Source organism: Hordeum vulgare, chromosome 7H (assembly GCF_904849725.1).
Source record: "Hordeum vulgare subsp. vulgare chromosome 7H, MorexV3_pseudomolecules_assembly, whole genome shotgun sequence".
Taxonomy (NCBI): Eukaryota; Viridiplantae; Streptophyta; class Magnoliopsida; order Poales; family Poaceae; genus Hordeum; species Hordeum vulgare.
Genome location: NC_058524.1, coordinates 385,384,859 through 385,410,463, shown reverse-complemented (window position 1 = coordinate 385,410,463; position 25,605 = coordinate 385,384,859). Strand labels below are relative to the sequence as shown.

The following is a 25,605-nucleotide window of genomic DNA, read 5'->3' as shown; positions in this document are numbered from 1 at the left end:
GTCTTAAAATAAATGATGCAAATTTAATATTAAATTAGTATAAATTTTATACTAAAGCAACGGCATTTATTTTAAGACAGAAGGAATATATATCTTTCACCCGTTTGGAATTACTTGTGTATTCATTTCTATCATTTCTGTGAAGTAATTATAGACAAGCGAGTAAATGATTTAAGTATATTTGATTGCATTACAGGAAAGAAAGAAACTTTTTAAAGAAACAAAAAACTTTTTAAAGAGGTTGGGGTCATGTTAGATATTTTACGGAATGTAGTAGTAGTACAAAGAAACATTAGTAAGTAATTAAGGAAGGTGAAAAGGAAGAAGAGAGCAGAGCACCCACCGAGATGGAGTGACCCACACATAAATAGCATCCAACCGCTCCTAAATTAAGCTAAGCGTCGCGTCCCGTCCCCCCCTCTCTCCCCTCCGCCGTCGTCGAGCCGTCGACGATGACGCACAGCAGCAGCCACCACCACCACCACCACGCGCTCTGCTGCCTCTCCTCCGCGCCGCCGCAGCCCGAAGCGCCGCCCACGCCGGCGCCCGAGCCCGCCGCGGCCACCGCTGCGCCGGGGCCGGGGTCGGTGGCGGTGGCCGGCGTGCTGCACAAGTGGACCAACTACGGCCGCGGGTGGCGGGAGCGCTGGTTCTCGCTCCGCGACGGGGTGCTCTCCTACTCCAAGATTCGGACCGACGCGGGGGGCGGGGAGGCGGCGGCGGCGGCGGGACGGATCGCCGACGACGGGGAGGTCAGGCTGATCGGCGGCGCGTCCGCGAGGATCGCTGGGGGGCGCCGCCCGGAGAAGCCCGTCGGAGTCGTGTGCCTCAAGGTCGGTGGTTGCCTTCTCTTCTCTCCTCGTGGCCTGTAGGCGTCCGTGTGCACCCGCCTCGTGGTGGGGCGGGGACGGGGACGGGGACGGGGGCAGATTCTATTTCCATTTCCTCTCCAGATTTCGCCTACACATTTCTGATCGATCGTTTCAACCCCCGTCTCTTACTCCATGCGATTTTCTTCTGAATTTCCTTGTGCTGACCCCTCTCGATCCAGTGCCTCGTTTGACGCATTGCATTGCGTCCCTGGATCAAATGCTCAGATTCCCCGAGGTTTATTAGTTAACCCGTACCCAGTTCTTGCATCGGCGAACGCGCTTTCGCCTTGTTTATGATGAAATGGTTGGTGGGAGAGCACGTCATAGCGCTGGATCGAGGTGACGTGATATTCCTTGTCATCTTGCCGGCGGTGCATCGTCGTACCAAACTATTCATCTCTCGTCCTTTCTCTTTGATGAAGTTTTCGATGTTCTTTCTCGTCGGTGCTTAAAAGAGGTGACCAGGGAATCAATCAAATCAAAATGCTTAAAAGGTCTTTTTGTTTTGTTGGTGATTTGAATGGACATTTTAAAGTTTTATATAATTAATAACAAGTTGGGTTTTATATTGCTTATGAGTATCAGAAGGTTGGATTTTATATTAACCAATCACCGTTTCCGTGGTCCAGTCAAGTGCCACGCGCAAATTCTTGTCCAAATTTAGCTTTATCTAGCTTAACCACAAATGAACGAAAAGGCCTTGCTATTTTTCTCTCCCTCAGGTGTAATCTCCCCCCAAAAAAAAAGAGACCACAGCTAGCCTCCTTTCTCTATCACGCAGCCACAGGCACATCTCTGGACATGGAGCCCTTGTACTTTCCACAGATTTGGTCAAATTCCTAAGGTTTGTTTGTCGCAGCTTCTGATAATGATGTCATTTGCTACCGCTGCCAAGACAATGAGGTTTAGCCGCTAGTCTGTGTCTAATTACTGTGCACGTTTTTTTTTAATAAGCGAAAAAAGAAAAGAAACTTTGATGGTAGGAGTGGTCCTGTCCATTAGTGACTCCAATCTCTGCGTGTTTAGGTTCCAGTGCACCTCCTAAGAGGAGGGAGTATATGCTCAGGGAATTTCTTGTTGCAGTTTTGAATTTTGCATTATTGACTTGGCTTGTACTGGTCCTGAGGGAGGTTTGCTTTTCCACGGGCCTTTTACTAGCTGCCGGCTGCTGCACCCGCACTAGTAGAAGTACCAGCTATAGCTAGCACCGGGTCTTTTCAATACAATTGGGCATGGGTCCCAGGAATTCAAGGATGTACAGTTGAAATTAAGTGGTCACATAGAGAGGTAGAGGGACTAAAACGGAGGGAGGACCTGCGTGCAACTTGGATTGAATTAGGGGGACCTCGTCCTCGTGGATCTCCGAGAGCTGCACAGGTCGCTTCGCTCGGTTGAGGAGGCTAGGTTCTCCTATTTTCTCGATCCCCAAATGTTTTCTCGTTGACTGTTAGATGCTCCTTTTGCTTGCTTGCTTGCCTTTACCCTTTAATTGAGGCTCAAGGTAGAGGGAGGGAACCGAATCACATGACTTCTCTTGGAATTACCAAATCCTTTTCTTGTGTCTGTTTTTTGTCTTCTCCTTTGTTTGCCTCGTGCTTGCTAAGGGAATAAACATCGAAGAAGCGCTCATCTATTAGTTCGATAGATTCCAGCCTTTGTATATGCTCCATTTTTGGCCTCTCGGGTAGATACCAGGAGGTTCTCCTCATGTCCATGTGCAACGTTTCCCTGTGAGTAGCATAGTGGTGCTAATTTGTTCTCATGTCTCTAGGTGTCCGCATTTCGGGAGAGCAAGTCCGACGACAGGAGATTCTACATATTTTCTCCCACAAAGACACTTCATTTGAAGACAGATTCGAAAGATGACCGCGTCGCTTGGATCGAGGCCTTGATATTGGCGAGGAGTGTTTATTCGCTCAGGTCACTCAGTGGAAGGATAACTTTTGTGCAGAGTGATGTTTCAGTTTCCACCACAAGGCTTCGAAATCGGATGCGCCAGGAGGGTTTAAACGAGAGTCTTGTACAGGACTGCGAACAGATTATGCTTTCGGAGTTTTCAAGCTACCGAAAGCAACTGAAGCTACGCTACGAGGATCATCTAAGCTTGTTTGGATCCAGCAGACACCATTTTGAGGTAAGAATGGCTGCGTATGTTAATTAGTGGTGCACATTCTTTGAGGCCGTGCAATATTCTTAGAGAAAATGCTTATATGGAATTGATAGGTAGCACGAACTGCTAATGCCTGAAACTAAATGGTGGAACTACATCATTTGCTTATTGGTCATATGTTACTGTTTATCAGTAAATCTCATATGGAACCTTTTACTTAACTTTGCAAAGGTTACTCTCCTTGAAAGGTTACTCTGCTCTTTTTTCCTGCAGGAATTTTACATAGTGTATTACACGCGTATTTGTGCAGGAAGGTAAAGATGGAAATATAATACAGGGGGCGTTGACAAAAAATGAATTTTCTAGTTCCCGACATGGAAATTTTAGTGGTATGATTTCTTGCACACACTAATCAAATTACTGCACTGTGTTAGCTGCATGCATCTACTTTTGTGGTGCTTGCGTCCTTCTTTCAATCGTCTCTGTTGAATGCTTTTAAATCTTTCCCATATAGTTATCTGAATTATTTAGATGTGCTGCCTTATTTCCTATAGAAAGTAAAGCAACTGTTGCAAGTTTTATTTTTTCTGGAAGCTGTTGCAAGGTTGATACACTATGGCCTATAATCAGCATGTTTGAGTTGTCCCTTGCTCTTGCATTAGCTTTTCTAATGATAAAGTGATTTGTATTTTGTCCAGAATACAGCACAACAGAATCTGATGAATTTGAGAAGCAAGATGGTGGTGAATTGACTTGTGAAGAGGACTCTACATTCTTTGATGCTGCAGACTACTTCACTGAATCAAACAGCAGATCTTCAACAATGTCAGGTTCCACAGATTGTGGTGTACACAGTGCTACTAACATAGAAAACCAAGGTGGCCAGGAAGTTGTGGATATCCAAATTCAAGATTCTAACAACATGCTACCTGAAATCAAACGACGGAGTAAACTACCAGAACCTACTGAGAAAGAGAAAGGGATCAGCCTTTGGTCCATTATCAAAGATAGTGTTGGCAAGGATTTGACACGAGTATGCCTTCCAGTTTACTTCAACGAGCCACTTTCATCCCTTCAAAAGTGCTTTGAAGATTTCGAATATTCCTACCTTCTGGATCAAGCCTATGAATATGGAAAAGTGGTAAGATCACTTATACGTTTATGGTCTTGAATCTCTAGGATATTCAACTATGTTATGATTAGTATTTTCGGAGCAGTAACAGTAGTCACATGTTGCTTTTCTTGTTTGTGACCACATGGGAGTTAACATTGATTATGGATTAGTGGTAATGTTTATTGAGTTCTGCTAAAAATTTGTTCCCGATATACCATGTCAGTCTTGCTGAAGCAGAATTTCTGCTAACAAATGGGGCAGTTTATCTAGTAACATAGATCAGTGGATATTTGTCTTTGTACATATTGTATTATTTTATCTGCTATTTTGTTCTGATTTGATATTTTCCTGTTCTGAGGTTGTGAAGTGTTATTACAAATTTCACTCATGTATCTATTGCATTTGAAATTTAGGGGAATGGCCTCATGAGAATCCTGAAAGTAGCTGCTTTTGCAATCTCTGGCTATGCTTCATCTGTCGCGAGACCTTGCAAACCATTCAATCCATTGTTAGGAGAGACTTATGAAGCTGATTTTCCTGATAGAAGGATACGCTTTTTTGCCGAGAAGGTCAGTTAGTATTCTTTCTTCTACTTATGCGAAAAACTCTGTCATACTTATAGTCCGTTTAGTCAAAAGCTGTTGGAGTATATTTGTGACCAAAATCATGCAATTTCTGCTATTTGTGTCCAAAATCATGCAATTTTTGCTATTTAATACATTATGCCTCTTTTGTTAACTTGGGAACTGAACATTGATATCTTAATAGTCTGAAACTGTGTTTGTGAGGCTTTTAATTGCAGCATGTTGCTGTTCATTATTTACATGGATAGGTTAGTCATCATCCGATGCTGATTGCCTGCCATTCTGAAGGCAAGGGCTGGAAATTCTGGGGCGACAGCAATCTAAAATCTAAGTTCTGGGGGCAGTCAATTCAAGTTGATCCTGTTGGCGTTTTGACAGTGGAATTTGATGATGGTGAAATCTTCAAGTGGAGTAAGGTGGGTGGCATGATAAGGCAGGACACTCACGGATTGGAACTATATTCAAAACTGATTTCTGCCTTCCACATGCTGATGCGTTTTCAGGTGACAACAACTATTAATAACCTCATTCTTGGGAAGCTGTACTGCAGCCATCATGGAATCATGCACATAAAAGGGAATCGACAGTATTCATGTAAACTCAAGTTCAAAGAGCCATCACTGCTTGACCGCAATACTCACCTAGTATGTTTTTCTTTGCCTCCTTTTTTCCCCGGGCCATCTCATATTTTATCCTGAGAGATGCGGATAAAACGTTGTATTCCTCTGAGCACAGTACCTCCAAGTTTCTGACCAATCTGTGTTGGTCATACGTGGCCTAGTGTAGCATATTTTACTTGGACTAATATGCATACACATGGATAGTTAATGCATTGTTTTCATGGATTTAATGAGCAAATCACGTTCCTATATCACTTTATTTAAGGAATAGGTCATTTAAATATCTCGTGCAAACTACTGCTCCCTCCGTCTCAAGAAATGTTTTACATTTTTTGAGACTATGATAGTGTCAAAAACCGTCTTACATTTTGAAACAGAAGGAGTATTTCAATGCAAGGTTGCAGACCCCTGCCCTGAACCCTAAAATCAATGTGGCTAGAATTACCAATTGACCAAATGTGTGTAAATATGATGAAACTGTTTCATTCTCATGCTGATCGGCTGGCTTGTAATGGGATGCTTACATATTAAAGTAGTGGTATTAAATATTACAGCCACACTGTTTAGCCTGAATGCTATTGTAAACAGTTTTCCCCCATTTGAATTTGTGAATGTGTAGCTGTTTCTGGTGAATCCCTGTTCATTCCTTGCATACACCTTCATTTCCTAAGGTACAAGGCTTCGTGGAAGACAATGATGGAAAGAAGGCTTCATTTTTAATAGGAAAATGGGACGAAAGTATGTACTATAGTAATTTAGATACTTCCAAGGTCAAGAGCGCCGATCAATTGCAAGGTGCCTCCCTACTTTGGGAAAAGAACAAACCTTCTCCCAACCCAACTCGTTACAATCTATCTTCTTTTGCGATCACATTGAATGAGCTGACCCCAGAGCTTCAGGTATTCGTGTGGTTGTAATCTATGTGCATAAATACTCCATAATCCATAATATTCTGTCAAGACCTAAATTTTGCAATTGTTTGACCATGGTAAAGGAGAAACTCCCCCCTACCGATTCACGTCTGAGACCAGACCAGCGGCATTTAGAGAATGGCGAATATGAGAAGGCAAATACAGAGAAGTTGAGGTTGGAACGGCGGCAAAGAATGGTATGAATGATCTCTTCCTCTCTCGCTTTGCTGTCTGTCTGAGAAAGTTGGTACTGGCTAGTACTATAAGTCAGTTGCAGTGCAGTTTCATCATATCTATTTCATTGCAGTCGACTAAACTTCAAGACAATGGTTGGAAGGCTCGATGGTTCGAGCAGGACGCTGAAGACGGGACATATCATTACAAAGGTGGGTACTGGGAAGCAAGGGACCAAGGACGTTGGGATGGATGCCTCGACATATTCGGGGAGTTTTCAGAAATGTGAACGACCGGCGTTGCAGCAACACTTGGTTCATCCACCCCAACTGCAACGCGATGATCCTCGTTGGAGCAGCATTGTGCCCGAAAGCATCATCGGGTTCAGGAAGAAGAGGAGAGAGGAATGCAATGCAGTGGATATAGAGGCATTGAAGAAGAAGGCCTTGCCGTCTTGAATGGTAGATAGACATGGATGGCGATGGTCTCCGGCCCTTTATTAGTAGTACCTAAATAATAATGCAGCCATTCTTTCGTTCGTTTGTGTTGGATGCTTGTTGTTCATTAGTCTTTTCCATGTGGGATTGGCTGGTGAAGCAACTCTTATCTGGATGTTCCGTAGATCGTAGCGTCATTTGTAGAAAGAAATAGAGGATAAGTTTACAAAAAAATACCATAGAGTGGATAGATAATGGCATAAGCTCGGCAAAGAAAATCTCATTCGTTGCTTTGCTGAAATGTTTTTTACATACTTTGCTGAAATGTTTTTACATACTTTGTTCATATACTACTCCTTCCTAGGGGTAGGCACTATAAAACCAAAAAACCGAACGGAACCTATCCGTATTAACTGATTTTTGGTTTATTTGGTGGTTTGATTTTTGGTACGGTGGGAAATTTAAAGGTTGTTTGGTGTTTTGTTTTTGTTCGGTTTTCAGTGTTTAAAAACCGAATAGACCGAGCAAACTGATATGTAGGATACCTAATACCTTGTCTCCAAAAGTGCAACAGTTTGAAGGCATCACGTATTTTTTCACACATAATATTTCACGTTCCATGTTATTTTTTCACTTAATTATTTTTACTGTATTGATTGACCGAATAAACCATAAAATGCTATTAAGGTTGCTAGATCTTGTGATTATTATTTGCATATTATACAATCCAACTTAGTGCTCTTGAGTTATTATTCTTATACTGACAAGTGCATGAATTTCGGTTTTTCGGTTAACCAACAAACCGAACCGATATATTATTGTTAATATGGTTCGGTTTCTAAATTTGAGTGATTATTTCAGTTTCTGTTTCTCCAAAACCAAAATTATAAATAATGAATAAACCGAACCGTATTAACCATATAAACCGAATGCCCAGCCCTACTCCCTCCATTCACAAATGTAAGATGTTCTAGATATTTCGAAATAGACTACATACAAACTGAAATGAGTAAACTATACATTCGATTCTAAAAAAGCTACTCCATCCGATCAATATTAATTCTCTGGATATTTGTGAATACTATACTGTATGCTCGAACAAACAGAAATAGTACTACTAGTTAGTAAATTAATTATGAGGAGCACATAACCTTTTTTCTTTGTAATATCTATGTTTTAGCTAATACCCCTCCCCCCGGCCTGAATTAATTGTCGCAAAAATGGATAGAAATGAATGTATCTTGTTTCGACACACTCATATGATCATGTGAGAAAAATCGTCCAATTTGTTTCGTCACCTTGGATTGGTAACTTTGTCATGGCGTCTACTTCGGTGCTGCTGTCATGAAATCTCTTCCCTTCGTTGCTCATATTCATCTCACTCCGCGCTCCTATGCTCAAAGTTGACGTCTTATCAATACTTGTAATGACGATCATCGGAATTTGGCTGGTGTCCGCCCACATGGGCGATTTTAGTTTTTACAAAATGGAGCAAACATGAACATGCATGGTTAAACTTACATGAATGAATATCTTCAACAATGTGATTGGTGTTGTGGGCCTAAATTCAATATCCATCTTGGCCCGGGTCTATATTTGAATGAAAATGCAACAAGAGTTTCTTTTATAGCATTTTGACTCGGGATTTTCTTCGGTCCCTGGACCATCTTTTACACTAATACTATTGCAAAAGCTTTTCCTACTGCATCTCCGAGAATTGCCCATTACGGTCTCCATCAACATGATAATTCCAAAGCCTAGATCTTCTGCTTTTAAATCTTTTGGGTTTTCACCCTTGTTTCATGGAGTTTGTTCAACATGCATGGAACATTCCGTGTTGTTTTGCGGATAGTGTTAGTCTTATATCCTATAAGTTTGACAGTGAGAGAAAATCCTTGAGGAATTGGAATGAACAATTATCCTCCTTTCCCTTCTTATCAACAACTAAATTATTTTCCCTCCCTGATGGTCTTGAAGAACAAAGACCCCTTCTCGTCCTAGAGGTCAATTTCAAAAATATTCTCAATTCCCACGTAAACATGCTCCTCTACAAGAAACAAATTTTATGGAAGGTAGATGTATGATTAGGTATGCCACATTTATTGAAATCCCAAAACCTTTACAAGGGTCCTACTAAAGCATATAGAAGGTGTTGGGGAACATAGTAATAATTCAAAAAAAAAATCCTAAGTGTCACCAAGATCAATCTAGGAGATGCTAGCAACGAGCGAGAGGGAGTGCATCTTCATACCCTTGAAGATCGCTAAGAGGAAGCATTGCAAAGAACGCGGTTGATGGAGTCGTACTCGCGGCGATTCAAATCGTGGAAGATCCGATCCAAGCGTTGAACGGACGACCCCTCTGCGTTCAACACACGGATAGCCCGGGGACGTCTCCTCCTTCTTGATCCAGCAAGGAGGAGGAGAACTTGAGGGACAAATCCGGCAGCACGACGGCGTGGTGGCGGTGGAGCTCGTGGTTCTCCGACAGAGCTTCGCTATGCACTACGAAGGAGGAGGAGGTGTAGGAGGGGGAGAGCTGCGCCAGGGGCAAGGGTGCGGCTTCCCTCCCACCCCTCCTCTATTTATAGGTTGAAGGGGATGGGGGCCGGCCCCCTAGATCCATCTAGAGGAGGGGACGACGGCCAAGGAGGGAGGCTTGCCTCCCAAGTTGGTGGGAGGCACCCCTACGCCCTAGGGTTCCCAACCCTAGGCGCCTTGGGCCCTTGGGGGCGCACCAGCCCACTAGGGGCTGGTTCCCACCCATATTTAACCCATGTGGTCCTCCGAGGAAGGTGGTCCCTCTCGGTGGACCCCCGGAACCCTTTCGGTGGTCCCGGTACAATACCGATAAACCCCCAAAACTTTTCCAGCGACTGAAAGTGGACTTCCCATATATAAATCTTCACCTCCAGATTATTTCGGAACTCCTCATGACATCTGAGATCTCATCTGGGACTCCGAACAACTTTCGGTGACCACATACAATTCCCATTACAATTCTAGCGTCACGAACCTTAAGTGTGTAGACCCTACGGGTTCGGGAAGCATGCACACATGACCAAGACACCTCTCCGGCCAATAACCAATAGCGGGATCTAGATACCCATATTGGCTCCCACATGTTCCATGATGATCTCATCGGATGAACCACGATGTCGGGGATTCAGTTAATCCCGTATACGGTTCTCTTTGTCCATCGGTATGTTACTTGCCCGAGATTCAATCGTCGGTATCCCTATACCTTGTTCAATCTCGTTACCGGCAAGTCTTTTTACTCGTTCCATAACACAAGATCCCGTGACTAACTACTTAGTCACATTGAGATCATTATGATGATGTATTACCGAGTGGGCCCAGAGACACCTCTCCGTCACACGGAGTGACAAATCCCAGTCTCGATTCGTACCAACCCAACTAACACTTTCGGAGATGCGTGTAGTGCACCTTTATAGTCACCTAGTTATGTTGTGACGTTTGATACACCCAAAGCTTCCTACGGTATCCGGGAGTTGCACAATCTCATGGTCTAAGGAAATGATACTTGACATTAGAAAAGCTCTAGCAGACGAACTACACGATCTTGTGCTATGCTTAGGATTGGGTCTTGTCCATCGCATCATTCTCCTAATGATGTGATCCCATTATCAACGACATCCAATGTCCATGGTCAGGAAACCATGACCATCCGTTGATCAATGAGCCAGTCAACTAGAGGCTCATAAGGGACATGGTGTGGTCTATGTATTCACACATGTATTACCGTTTCCGGTTAATACAATTATAGCATGAACAATAGACAATTATCATGAACAAGGAAATATAATAATAACCAATTTATTATTGCCTCTAGGGAATATTTCCAACAGTATCCCACTTGCACTAGAGTCAATAATCTAGTTCACATCACTATGTGATTGTAATGAATCTAACACCCATGGGATTTGATCATATCTTGCTTGTGAGAGAGGGTCTGAACCTTTCAGATCCCTGTGTGCTTCACAAATCTCTATGTCATCCTGTAGATGTTGCTACCATGTGCCATTTGAAACTATTCCAAATAACTGACCCACTATACGAATCCGGGTTACTACTTAAAGTCATCCGGATTAGTGTCAAAGCTTGCATCGACGTAACCCTTTACAATGAACTCTTTTATCACCTCCATAATCGAGAAAAAAATCCTTAGTCCACTAGTTACTAAGGATAACTTTGACCGTTGTCCAGTGATCTATTCCTGGATCACTTTTGTACCCCTTGACTGACTCATGGCAAGGCACACTTCAGGTGCAGTACACAGGATAACATACTATAGAGCCTACGGCTAATGCATAGGGGACGACCTTCGTCCTTTCTCTCTCTTTTGTCGTGGTTAGGTTTTGAGTCTTACTCAATACTCACACCTTATAACACATCCAAGAACTCCTTCTTTGCCGATCTATTTTGAACTCCTTCAAAATCTTGTCACGGTATGTATTCATTTGAAAGTACTATTAAGCGTTTTGATCTATCCTTATAGTTCTTGATGCTCAATGTTCAAGTATCTCAATCCATGTTTTCCTTTGAAATACACTTTTCAAACAACCCTATATGCTTTCTAGAAATTCTACATCATTTCCGATCAACTCATCAGAAATTCTATAGTGCTCCCACTCACTTCTTTGGAAATACAAGTTTCTCATAAACTTTGTATAAAACCAAATTCTTTGATCATCTCATCAAAGCGTATATTCCAACTCGAGATGCTTGCTCCAGTCCGTAGAAGGATCGCTAGAGCTTTGTATACTTGTTATCATCCTTTAGGATCGACAAAACCTTCTGGTTGTATCACATACAACCTTTCCTCAAGGAAACCGTCGAGGAAACAATATTTTGACATCCTATCTGCAAGATTTCATAAATGAGGCGACAACTGCTAACATAATTCCAACAGACTTTCAGCATCACTATGAGTGAGAAAGTCTCATCATAGTCAACTATTTAAACTTGTCGGAAACATCTTTGCGACAAGTCGAGCCTTCTTAATGGTGACTTTTCACCATCATCATTTGTCTTCCTTTTAAAGATCCACCTGTATTTAACAGTCTTATGACCATCAAGTAGTTCTTCCAAAGTCTACACTTTGTTTTCATACATGGATCCTCTCTCGGATTTCATGGCCTCCAGCCATTTGTTGGAATCCGGGCCCACCATCGCGTCTCCATAGCTCGTAGGTTCATTGTTGTCTAGCAACATGATCTCCAAGATACGATTATCGTACCACTCTGGAGTAGTACGCGCCCTTGTCGACCTATGAGGTTTGGTAGTAACTTGATCCAAAGCTTCATGATCACTATCATCAGCTTCTACTTCAATTGGTGTAGGCGCCACAAGAACAACTTCCCGCGCCCTGCTGCACACTGGTTGAAGTGATGGTTCAGTAACCTCATCAAGTTTCCACCATCCTCCCACTCAATTCTTTTGAGAGAAAATTTTCCTCGAGAAAGGACGTGTTTCTAGAAAAAAACACTTTTCTTCCGGATCTGAGATAGGAGGTATACCCAACTGTTTTGGGTGTCCTATGAAGATGCATTTATCCGCTTTGGGTTCGAGCTTATCAAGCTGAAACTTTTTCACATAAGCATCGCAGTCCCAAACTTTGAAGAAATGACAACATAGGTTTCTCCAAACCATAGTTCATATGGTGTCATCTCAATGGAATTATGTGGTGCCCTAATTAAAGTGAATGTGGTTGTCTCTAATGCCTAACCCAAAAACGATAGTGGTAATTCAATAAGAGACATCATAGTATGCACCACATCCAATAGGGCGCGGCTATGATGTTCAGACACACCATCACACTATGGTGTTCCAGGTGGCATTAGTTGTGAAACAATTTACACAATGTCTTAATTGTGTACCAAACTCTCAACTCAGATATTCATCTCTATGATCATATCATAGACATTTTATCCTCTTGTCACGATGATCTTCAACTTCACTCTGAATTTACTTGAACCTTTCAATAATTCAGACTTGTGTTTCATCAAGTAAATATACTAGTACCTACTCAAATCATCTGCGAAGTAAGAGCATAACGATATCCACTGCGTGCCTTAGCACTCATTGGACTGCACACATCAGAATATATTGCTTCCAACAAGTTACTTTCTTGTTCCATATCACTGGAAAATGAGGCCTTTAGTCATCTTGCCCATGTGGTATGATTTGCATGTCTCAAGTGATTCAAATTCAAGTGAGTCCAAACTATCCATGTGCATGGAGTTTCTTCATGCGTTTATACCAATAGACATGGTTCACATGTCTCAAACTTTTCAAAAATGAGTGAGCAGATCCATTAGCATGGAGCTTCTTCATGCGTTTTATACCAATATGACTCAAGTGGCAGTGCCACAAGTAAGTGGTACTATCATTACTACTTTATATCTTTTGTCATCAATATTATGAACATGTGTATCACTACGAGCGAGATTCAATAAGCCATTCATTTTAGGTGCAAGACCATTTAAGGTATTATTCAAATAAACAGAGTAGCCATTATTCTCTTTAAATGAATAACCGTATTGCGATAAACACAATCTAATCATGTCTATGCTCCACGCAAACACCATATAATTATTATTTAGGTTTAACACTAATACACATGGTAGAGGGAGTGTGCGATGTTTGATCACATCAACCTTGGAAAAACTTCCAACACATATCGTCACCTCGCCTTTAGCTAGTCTCCGTTTATTCCGTAGCTTTTATTTCGAGTTACTAACACTTAACCGGTATCTAATACCCTGGTGCTACTAGGAGTATTAGTAAAGTACACATCAATATCATGTATATCCAATATACTTTTGTCGACTTTGCCAGCCTTCTCATCTACCAAGTATCTAGGGTAGTTCCTCTTCAGTGACTGTTCCCCTCATTACAGAAGCACTTAGTCTCGGGTTCGGGTTCAACCTTGGGTCTCTTCACTAGAGCAGCAACTGGTTTGCCGTTTCATGAAGTATCCCTTCTTGCCCTTGCCCTTGCCCTTCTTGAAACTAGTGGTTTTACTAACCATCAACCATTGATGTTCCTTTTTGATTTCTACTTTCGCGGTGTCAAACATCGCGAATAGCTCAAGGATCATCATATCTATCCCTGATATGTTATAGTTCTTCATGAAGCTCTAGTAGCTTGGTGGCAGTGACTTTGGAGAACCATCACTATCTCATGTGGAAGATCAACTGCCACTCGATTCAAGCGATTGTAGCTCTCAGACAATTTGAGCACATATTAAAGACAGTAGAGCTACAACTCCAGCTACAACATAATTTGCAAAGACCTTTTGACCATGTTCATGATAATGAGTTCAATTAATCATATTACTTAAGAAATCCCACTCAAATTGACATCCCTCTAGTCATTCGAGTGTCGCATGATCCAAATTCACTAACTCAAGTCCGATCATCACATGAGTTGATTTTAGCTTCAATGGTGAACATCTCCATGTTGATCATATCAACTATATGATTCATGCTCGACATTTCGGTCTCTTGTGTTCTGAGGTCATGTCTGTACATGCTAGGCTCGTCAGGTCAACCTAAGTGTTTCACGTGTGTAAATCTGGCTTACACCCGTTGTATGCGAACGTTAGAATCTATCACACTGGATCATCACGTGGTGCTTCAAAACAACGATCCTTCGCAACGGTGCACACTTAGGGGGAACACATTTCTTGAAACTTTAGTGAGGGATCATCTTATTTATGCTACCATCATTCTAAGCAAATAAGATGTAAAAACATGATAAACATTACATGCAAATCATAAAGTGACATGATATGGCAATACCATCTTGCGCCTTTGATCTCCATCTTCGAGGCGCGACATGATCGCCATCATCACTGGCACGACACCATGATCTCCATCATCGTGTCTTCGTGAAGTAGTCTCACCAACTATTACTTCTACTACTATGGCTAACGATTAGCAATAAAGTAAAGTAATTATGTGGCGTTTTTTATTGACACACATGTCATACAATAAATTAAGACAACTCCTATGGCTCCTTCCGATTGTCATACTCATCGACATGCAAGTCGTGATTCCTAGTACAAGAACATGATCAATCTCATACACCACATATATTTCATCACATCCTTTTGGCCATATCACATCACATAGCATACCCTGCAAAAACAAGTTAGACCTCCTCTAATTGTTGTTGCAAGTTTTACGTGGCTGATATGGGTTTCTAGCAAGAACATTTTTCACCTACGTAAAGGACACAACGATGATATGCCAATTGCTATTTACCCTTCATAAGGTCCCTCTTCATCGAATCTGATCCGACTAAAGTGGGAGAAACAGACACCCGCTAGCCACCTTATGCAACAAGTGCATGTGAGGTAGTGGAACCAGTCTCACGTAAGCGTACGTGTAAAGTCAGTCCGGGCCACTTCATCCCACAATGCCGCCGAATCAAGATAGGACTAGTAACGACAAGCAAACTGACCAAATCATGGCCCACAACTACTTGTGTTCTACTCGTGCATAGAATCTACGCATAGACCTACCTCTAATGCCACTGTTGGGGAACGTAGTAATAATTCAAAAAAAAAATCCTACGTGTCACTGATGACGAGTTGATGGATATAATTCTTGCTCCTCGTTGGTTACCCCAAGTGGAAGGTGGAGATGTAGTCAGCAACAGATTTCCCTTACACGGGGACGATATGGTTTATCGAACCAGGAGGACTCCGAGGATCAACAAGTAGGTGTCTGCTGCTCTGGCGCTAGCAGAAGACGTGGACCTGCACACACAACAAATAACTTTGCTCCCAACGAGTACAGAGAGGTTCTCAATCTCTCCGGACTTATAGTTTGCAAAGGACCAAAACACAAGCGGGAATAGTGATAGTGATTGCAACGGAAAAGTAAATAGAAGAAGTAAATGGTAGAAGTGTAAACAATGGTGGTAATATGGACCAGAGTCACATGATGTTCACTAGTGATGTGTAGCGACCCGACTCAAAACGAGTCAAGCCTCTGTGTATCCGTGCCATCCCTGGATCAGTATGCTAGCACACACAGTACATCAATGTATATATCAAAGTGCAATCACACGTAAATAAACGTAAAACTAATATATACCTCAAAATCTTAGCGGAAACAGTCAAGGGGGTGGAGTCCCAATAAACACCAACGTCAAGTTGAGTGTAGACCGTAACCCTGAATCGTACTCTTACTCGTCAAAGAAAGTATCTGCAACATAAGACGTTGCAGCCATGTAGGTCAGCATATTGAATATGCCGGTAAGTCACAAAAGAGAGGGGTAAAATATCATCTATACTATATGCATATATGACAGGTGGGGCAGTAGTTTAAGTTTTGCGTAAAGCAAATTTTTCCTGCAACAAGAGAGAGGGTAAAAGCAAAATTTACTACATTGTTGGTTGTTAATGAGAAGGTTCCACCAACCATTTCTCATACCCAAGTTATAATATTACCCACATCAATAATAAATGGTGTTGAGAATTCCTGATAACTTCAGTTCCTTTGGCTCGAGTTGTCCATGACCGTGGCCATGACTAATCGATTAGGTTTGAGTACTCTACAGAGTTTTGCACACGTTCCCCACAAGATTTGATCGCCTCCGTTGGAGTCCTCGCACTTCAGGGTGTTTGAGAGTCATATGATCAAAACATGATCTTTCAACGGGTTCCTTTGAGCCTCTGTCGGTGCCCATCCAATCCTACCGTTCTTCTACATCTCGTAGCACTGCCCATCCAGAGTCACCACGTTGTCCAACCAAGCCAGAGCCCATAATGACTTGTGGCTGTGCAGGTAAGCCTTGGGTCTTGAAATATCCATCCATCTCTTTGAGCCTGGGTGAAGCTTTCCGCAAGATGTCATAGCGCTTCTCCATGCATCCCGGGTCCTCCGCGGGTTTTCCCACGGAGCCCATCTGAACCTTCCTACACCCAGAGGTATATTTCGTTCCGAGGTCTTGCAAGTCTTGGAGTCTTCAGGTCTTGATTATTAATTTTCTCACAACACTCATGATAAACACTCAACCAAACCCCGTCTACTAGGAGCATAGCAAAAAAACGTCCCGGCCAAAGTAACAAGGGTTTAGGGGTGCCTATCATAGCATACTACTCAATAACCAAAGTTTCCAAGTACCTACTTGCATGCAATGGGTGAAGAAGGGTTGAAACTAATGCAATAAAACCATAGGTAAAAATATGATCAATGTGAACTTGCCTGGTATTACTTGATGAAGATAGTCACTCTCATAATCCTGATAATTCTACTTGTCACACTCCGAGCAATCTATCGTAAATGAATAGCATTCAATAAACATTCATGCCAAAAGGAAGAACCAAAAGAACATAAGAACAAAACATGTCTTGGTGAAAAATAACAACATACCAAGATTTAATAAGAAAAGATAGGGCCTTATGGTGTTGTAAAAGGAAAGGTGAAAGGGGTCAACTCAAAAGAGTAAAAGGATGATCAACTATCGCTATATAAGCTCGACTTGCATACACTATGGGAGATGATCAAAAATATTGGGAGAACAACATGAATGTTGTTTGACAAATAGTATAAGACATAAGAATTTATTTGTAGAAAGAATTTCTTGAAATGGAGCACTACAACTACATCACAAGTTATAGCGAATTGAAGTATGAATTGAATTTGCATTCAGAAGATCAAAGAAGTTGAACTGAAGTAAGATGGTTATGTACAAAAATATATGACATGAGTATTTAGGGGTAAAAGGAATCAATTGAAAAGGTGTTACGATTTGCAAGATAAGATCAAATGAATGTTCAAATAAAAATTTGAGTCGCTCAAATTTGTAAGGTTCAAAGGTCGAAACTAATGATGCTACTGGATATAGGAGATCAATATGAACATGTAGAAAAAAGAATTACTAGATTTGAAATAGCGGATCAAAAGATACAAATACTTCAATATAACATTGAATCAGCTTAGAACGATGATAGATAAATCTGATTTGATCAACATTATAAGTTGAGAAGTTAAAACTAATGATACAAACGGGAAGATTACTTTGATACGAATTCGATGCAATTGGATTCATCTAAAACGGAGCTACGGATAAAAATATATGATCAAAAGAAGTTTGAATATGAGTGTGAACAAATTTCGAAATTTGAAAATTTCAAAAAGCTTATTTGATATGTTCACCGGATAGGTGGGATCAAGTAGAAACTCCAGGCGTTGGTTTCATCTAATTCGGATAAACGAGTAAAAAGTTATGGTTATTTGAAAAATCAGGGCCAAGCTGTTTTACGGAAGAAAAGTGCTATGTCTAAAAGAATTCTAGGACTAATGTGTAAATACATAGACTAATTGATAAATCTAATTACTATACTGTATACAAGTGTAGGAATACTAGTCTAGAAATAATAAACTACGAGAGTATAAAAGAAAAATACGAAGAGAAATATCTTTAGAATGCAGAGTAAGAATTAATTCCAAAGAGGAGACCATTTCCAGAAATCCCGTCGGAGAGAAGAAAATATTTTTATTCAATAAACCTAGTCAAACCAAAATATTGATTTAACCCGAAGTAGATGATTTTGGGGTGCTCCTATGGATCTATATTTATAGGTGGAAAGAAGGTCTAAAGGTCAATAGATACGCAATGTGGGACTAAACATAGACGAAAAGAGGAGAAGAGGAGAGAGGAGCCGCATGGCCAAGAGGTTCGGCCAGCTAGAGTGAACATCGTAGCCCATTTTTGTTTTCGGATGAAAAGTGTCCGACGTGAACAGTGTTTACAGTTTTTTTAAAACAACGAAGAAAAATATATAAACGAAATTAAGAGAATATTTTATATAAGCATATTATATATCTAAATTTTCGGAATAAAATTTCCTACAACATGAACATATTTTCAAGACCAAATAAAATACTTTAATTTTTTTTTGCATTAACTATAAAATGAAAAGGATTTTGAATTTCAAATAAATTGCGAATACTTAAAATTTGAATCAAGACATTGTCTCTGATTTTGGATTGTCATTTTCCTCCTCTCATAGTTTTTGTATCATAGGGTTTTGAAAATATTCAAACTCAAAATTGAAAAGGGATTCAAAATAGAAAATTTTGGGAAAGTCATTTTATTCCCTCTCATTAATTTTTTTTTCAAATTCCACTCAATTTCAAACAATCAATCACACATCATTCGGAAAAAATCCTAATTATTTATTTTTTATAACATTCCAAAGTTTATAATTTTGGGATGTTACATTATGTCTCTCTCCAAAAGAAGATAAACAAATGTGTGGGTAAACAAATTAGAGGTGGGCAATTGACAGAATTATAAACGCACCATAATGCTAATCATGCTACTAGAAAGTTAGAGGCTCAAAAGTTTTGGGCAGTACACCAAGACAAGTAGACCGTTTATTCATCAACATCTACTTACTAATCATCAACCTTGAGATATCTATCCACAACATCTCACTGGTATTAAGTTGCTAGCCCCACCCAAAGTGTAAACTCAAAGCAACGGACCACTGCATTAACGAACTTTGCGTAAGGTAAACAATCCTTGCAACCATGGTCACAAGTATCATTGTTTTCTCCCTGGTGGCAACAACACATCCCCTAGTCTCATGTTTCTCTCACTCAAGCTAGACATCAGGGGGCATGAACCCACAATCATGCATAATGCTCCCTCTTGGAGTTACAATCTACTACTCGGCCAAAGTAATAAAAAGCAATGGAGAACATGCATGAATCACTAAAGAACATAATATAAAAGAATAACCAAATATATAACTCATCACAATCTGAACATAATCTCATAATCCATCGGATCCCAGCAAACCAAGCATAGCAATAGCAGGTAAATTACATAGATGCCTTGATCATGCAGGGCAGCTCACAAGGGCTAAACATTGAAGCACAAGATTGGAGAGAAGACATCACATAGTTACTGGTCAGGGACCCATGGTCCAAGGAGGACTACTCACGACACGTTCGGGAAGCGTCCATGGCGGTGGAGAAGCTCCCGGAGGTCAATCCTCTCTCCGGCAGGGTGTCGGGAAGAGGTCTTCTGACGCTTTCGATATCGGAAGCGCTGCGACAGCGGAACGGTGGAGAAATTCGCGATTCTGGATATGATCGAAGGGTTTTCGAGCGCAGAGGTAAATATAGGACGAAGGAGGGCACCAGAGGAGGTGGGCCCTACCCAGGCGACCTCGTGGCGCGGACAGGAGGGGGACGCGCACGGAGGCTGCCTGGGCAGGCCCTGGTTCCCCTCTGTCCCACCTTTGGTGCTCGTGAAGCTTCCGTCACACTGATTTTTATATATTTTTCTCGGGATTTTTGGGACTGTGTAAATTTGGGTAAAAGTCCCCGCAAAAAAAGACATTAGCAGACAAAAACTGGCACTGGGTGCACTGAGTTAGTAGGTTAGTCCAAATATGTGTAAAAAGGTATGAAAATGTAGCAAAACATATAATAATGTCACCCAAAAGATCATGGAACAAGCAGAAATTATAGATACGTTTGGGACGTATCAAGATCCCCAAGCTTAATTCTTGCTCGTCCTCGAGTGGGTAAATGATAACACAAATAATTTCTGTGGTGACATGTTAACATACATATAAGAACTTCAAAGTAAAGCAAGTAAGATATGCAATTCAAGTCAAGACAATAACAAGCAAGAGTCTATATTTATTATTGAAATTAGCAAAGTAAGAACATAAAGGTGCAAGAGCTCTCGCTGTCCGTGACTCGAATGTATCCAAATGGTGTTTGCATGCAAGAAGTGGGAGATGGGTTTAGAGCATAAAAATAGTTTATAGTTTTAATTGAGAACTCAATCTACTAAAACATCACACTTGGTCTCCTTCGAAATCTCATTTTGACTCATCACCAGACCACTAGTTAGGCACAAGTCAAAATGATCCTCTCCCTTTCGACTTTGAGCACTCATGCAATGGATGAGCGCAAGCAAGATATGTTGGCACTTAGGATGGAAAAGAGAATAATGATGGGGAAGGAAGACAAAAAGGTGTGAAAGCCTCACATCAATGAGGACAACCATAGGCGAGAGAAAGCCAAATGATAGATATGATGTGAGGGGTAGGGATTGCCATGCAACGGATGCACATATGAGCTAAGGTAAGCTCCAATGGAACTAGTGGGGGTGCATCCAACTTGCTTTCTCATGAAGACCTAGATCTCATTTGAGGAGGCTCATCATTGGAATATACAAGCCAAGTTCTATACTGTAAGGGTCCCCACATAGTTATGCACGAATGATAATCTCTATGGAGTACAAATATAACAATGGAGTACGAGTGTGGGTCTTTCAAAAGGAATAGTAGTGTTGCCCCACTTCTTTTTTTATTTCTTTTTTTAATTTTTGTGTGGCCTCTTTGCCTCTTTCTATTTATCTCTCATTTGTTTTCTTTGGGATCTTTTAATGTGTTCTCTTTTGGGATCTTTTAATTTGTCCTCTTTGGGATCTTTTCCTCACTTAAGGGCAACACTCTATGTTTTAAAAGAATAAAAAGAAGATCTTCACACTTTATAAGAAGTACTCAACATAAATACAAATGAAAACTATCATGATGTATGCAAATGTATGCCTCTGCTAGTGTAGCAGGATATGAAATGAAACTAGCGCGTCATGTAGCAATATTAATTGCAAGGCCCAACTAGCATGCGGCTCCTTGATCAAGCAAAAGCATGTATGACATGAAGATCAAGTCATGAGATGGTGGATGTTGCATGGAAATGTATCTTGGAAAGGCTATGGAAATGCCTTAATAGTTAGGTATGGTGGATGTTTTGAGGAAAGATATAATGAGGCTTAGGATGACAGAGCGTATCATGCCAAGGGTTTGGATGCACCGGCGAAGTTTGCACCAACTCTCAAGGTGAGAAAGGGCAATGCACGGTGTCGGTGATGCTAGGTCGACATCTATGGGGATCGACACGATACCCTTGTGATCGTAGGGCGGGAAGAACTACGTCAAGAGCAAACCTAACGATCAACACCCGGCAAGGCTTTTTACACAGGTTCGGGCCGCTTACGCTTAAAACCCTACGTCCTGCTCGTCTGATCGCATTAAGCGTTCTTTGGTTGTTCATTACAGTGATGATAACCGTCTTCTTGGCCAATCTCCCAAAAATCTAACCCCTTGTGAATGAGATAAGGGTGTCCTTTTATAGGCAAAGGGGTCACATACAATGCTCAATGGTAGGTTCATGAGATGTTACAGTGAACCTACAACGGCGCTTATCCATCTACCGCTCTCAGGTGCATTAAATGCACATATTGTCCATGTCAGCTAAGTGCCGGTGAAGACATATGTCCAAGTGCTTCGACACCTGGACGCCCCACTGGCGCGTGTGGAATGCGCTGGAAATCGGGGGGCGGTGGCACTATGGCTAGGGCGGTCGCCCTCTGGTGTGCTGCCACGTCATCCCGGCAAGGGTGCTTGCCGTGGCCTTGGTGCTTCGTCCCGCCAAGGAAGCTTGCCGGGGGCTTCGGCTGTCCTCCCGGCGAGGGAGGCTCATCGGGGCCTTGCGCTAGGTGCGCTCATCACGTCCATTAGATGGACGTGGCCTTGGGTGTCTTCCCGGCAAGCCAGGCTTGTCGGGGCCTTGGATACCTTGGGGTTGAGAGGTTATTGTCTGGATCCTGCCTCGCCCTAGCGTCAGGGGTTCTTCGCGCCCGTGCACAAGTTTGGGGCACTAGAGACCCCAGTCTTTAGTGCACCGACACACGGTACCGAAGAGGCTAGCAAAATATGGATGGTGGAAGTTCCAACAATCGAATACTCACATTAGTCCGAAGAACTCATGCACTTATTATCGGTAACTCTCTATCTAGTGAGGAGATTCACAAAGAGACAAGTACCCCGAGGAGGAGTGTTTGGGGGTTTGGTTATCCTTGCGCATCCTCGACCCATGATAACGTGAGGGTACTCTATATATTCCAACCCCTCCAGAGGTTAGCGATCCATCTAGTAGCTAGAGTTCTCAACTATTTTTTTTTTGAAAAATACATGGATTTCCCAAAATACGACACCTATCACTAATAGGCTCAAGCTCTTGGCACCAATAGTCCAAACATTACTCAAATCAATACCTCAAAACTATTGCAAGTTACTACTATACTTAAATAGCAACCTTAATTACCTACTCAGCAAGACACACAACTTAGTGCAACAAGCCAACTCTCTAAACAAGATAAGCATGATAACTTAAGAGAGTTCCAAAAGTAACCTAAATAAAAGCTCTTAAAAAGAATAAGCATGAAAACTAAGAGCTAAGCATGACATCAGCTATGGAAAGATAAAGAACACACAAACAGATAAGCATGAAAACCTATGTTGTGTTCTAGGGTGGAGTGGAGCATGTTTCTCTCCCAAACAAAGAAGGCTAGGTTCCAACTTGTTATGAAAAGCAAACAAAACTAAAGCAAACTAAAAAGTAAAGAGCGGGACGCTCCAAGCATAAGACATAACATATGAAGTGATAAAAATATAGCATGGAGAAGGACGAACTGATGATTGTTGATGGAGAAGGGGATGCATGGGGGCATCCCCAAGCTTAGACGCTTGAGTCTCCTTGAATATTACTTGGGGGTTCATGGGGGAATACCCAAGCTTGAGCGCTTGGCACTCATTCATCATCTTCCATCGCATACTTGAAAACTCCCTTCATACAGAACTCATCATAAGCTGATTAGAGTGGTTAGTGCCCATAATAAAATAATTTATTCTCTACTAGAAATAAAGATTTTCATGAAGAGCTACTGTTTATCAATATTGCCAAAAGGTTTTTGCAAAGGAAAAGCAAGCTTAAGATTTGCAAAATGATGAAAACGCAAAACGTGGCAGAATGTGGGAAAAACCGAACAACGGGTAGTAAATATTTTTTTTCGAGGCACTCATGCAACTCAAATAAAAAACCTCAGAACATACACCAGAAATACAATTATATAGAGCATACTTTCAAAAAACTTAAGATAAAAAATATGATCTGGTGATTTTTGGTGATTTTTTCTGTCAAACAGACAAAATCTATTTCTGGACAACATGTCACAACTTTTGAACTTTCTTGCAATCGAAGGCTAAAACTTGGCACAAAGCTTGAAAATAAAGATACAATGATGTTGCTACAGTAGTAAAAAGCATCAAGACCACTAAAACTTAAAGAAAAAACAAATTGGGTTGCCTCCCAACAAGCGCTTTCTTTTATGCCTTTGAGCTAGGCATGATGCAAAAAAATCAAGTATTATCAACTCCAAAAGAATAACTTGCCCGAATAACAGACTCATAAGGTAACTTAAACTTCTTTTGAGGGAAGTGTCCCATTCCATTTTAAGGGGAAATTGGAATATAATGGTCCCCTCTTTCATGTCAATCATAGCACCAACGGTGTGGAGAAAAGGACGTCCCAAAATAATTGGACACGAGGGATCACACTCAATGTCCATAATAAGAAAATCAACTGGAACATAATTATCATTGAAAACAATAAGAACATCATCAATTCTCCCTAAAGGTTTGTTTACGGAAGAATCAACAAGGCGAACACCAAAAGAACATTGATCATAAGGTTTCAAATCAAGCATATCATACATTCTTTTGGGCATACCGAAGGCACTAGCTCCAACATCACATAAAGCAAAGCAAGAGATATTATTAAATTTAATCTTGACCATAGGATCCCAACCATCTTCTAGTTTTCTAGGAATAGAAGTCTCTAGCTTGAGCTTCTCCTCCCTAGCTTTGATAAGAGCATTGGTAATATGCTCGGTGAAGGTAATATTGAGTGTACTAGTGTGGGGGTCTTTAGCTATTCTTTGCAAAAAAGTGATAACTTCGGAAAGACTACAATTATCAAAATCAAGATTACTACCATTAATTAAAGTGGTGGTGATGTCATCTAGGCTCATTCTTTTGGTAGTATCTAAGTTTAAAGGACCTTCTTGTCCTAAAGTTGATGTATTAGCATCACCATTAATAGGTCCATTGGGACTAGGGATGTGATGGGTGCTAATAGTTTTGAGATCCTCAACAACTTGTATGGTAGCAAGGATAGTGTGTGTAGGAAGGCTCTCAATACTATCTTCCTCTTCTTTTTCTCTAGCCCATCTATCCTTAAGTTTGGCTAGCATTCTTATGTTCTCATTAATTTGGACTTGGATAATATTCATGGGTGTGATTTTCCTTACCTCAAGGGGGAAGTTTTAATTTTAAGCATCTCTACATCATGAGCTATGTTGTCTACCTTCAAAGAGAGACTATCCAATTTTTCGAATTTCTCTTCTACACTCTTGTTGAAGGCTTTTTGAGAAGTAATAAAGTCCTTAATCATGCTCTCTAATTCAAAAGTGAATTTTTGGTGCTAGGATAAGTGTTGTTGTTCCCATAGTTGTTGGATGGTAACGATCTAGGAGTGCTACCAAAATTACTCTGATAAGCATTATTATTAAAGTTGTTCGTAGAGATAAAATTAACATCAACTTGCTCTCTTTCTTGAGCAACCAAGGAATTTAAAGGAACATCATGAGGATCAATAGGAGCTTGCTTAGTAAGTAAAGTCATGATCATGTCAACCTTATCATTAAGGAGGAGATTTCCTCAACAGAGTTTACCTTCCTACCTGTTGGAGCTCTCTTGGTGTGCCATTGAAAATAATTTGTCATCATCTCGTCCAATAGCTTCGTGGAAGCACCAAGTGTAGTTGACATAAAGGTTCCTCCCGCGGCCGAGTCCAACATATTCCGCGAGGTAAAG

General features: G+C 41.1%; 1 protein-coding gene across 3 annotated transcripts; it reads left to right on the top strand.

Moving 5' to 3' along the window:
• The first annotated feature begins 373 nt into the window (after positions 1–373).
• LOC123408943 (oxysterol-binding protein-related protein 2A) lies at positions 374–7,123 on the top strand. 3 transcript variants are annotated; one of them, XM_045101968.1, is made up of 10 exons: positions 400–833; positions 2,644–3,006; positions 3,293–3,371; positions 3,681–4,123; positions 4,510–4,665; positions 4,929–5,096; positions 5,184–5,324; positions 5,972–6,199; positions 6,295–6,408; positions 6,519–7,123. In XM_045101968.1, exons 1-10 carry the CDS (start codon positions 453–455, stop codon positions 6,672–6,674), a joined length of 2,229 nt encoding a protein of 742 aa, XP_044957903.1. In that variant the 5' UTR covers positions 400–452; the 3' UTR covers positions 6,675–7,123. The 3 variants fall into 3 exon arrangements, with proteins under 3 accessions (XP_044957904.1, XP_044957903.1, XP_044957905.1); XM_045101970.1 differs by lacking the exon at positions 400–833 and adding an exon at positions 2,090–2,249; XM_045101969.1 differs by lacking the exons at positions 6,295–6,408; positions 6,519–7,123 and having other exon boundaries at positions 374–833; positions 5,920–6,009.
• Positions 7,124–25,605: the final 18,482 nt, after the last annotated feature.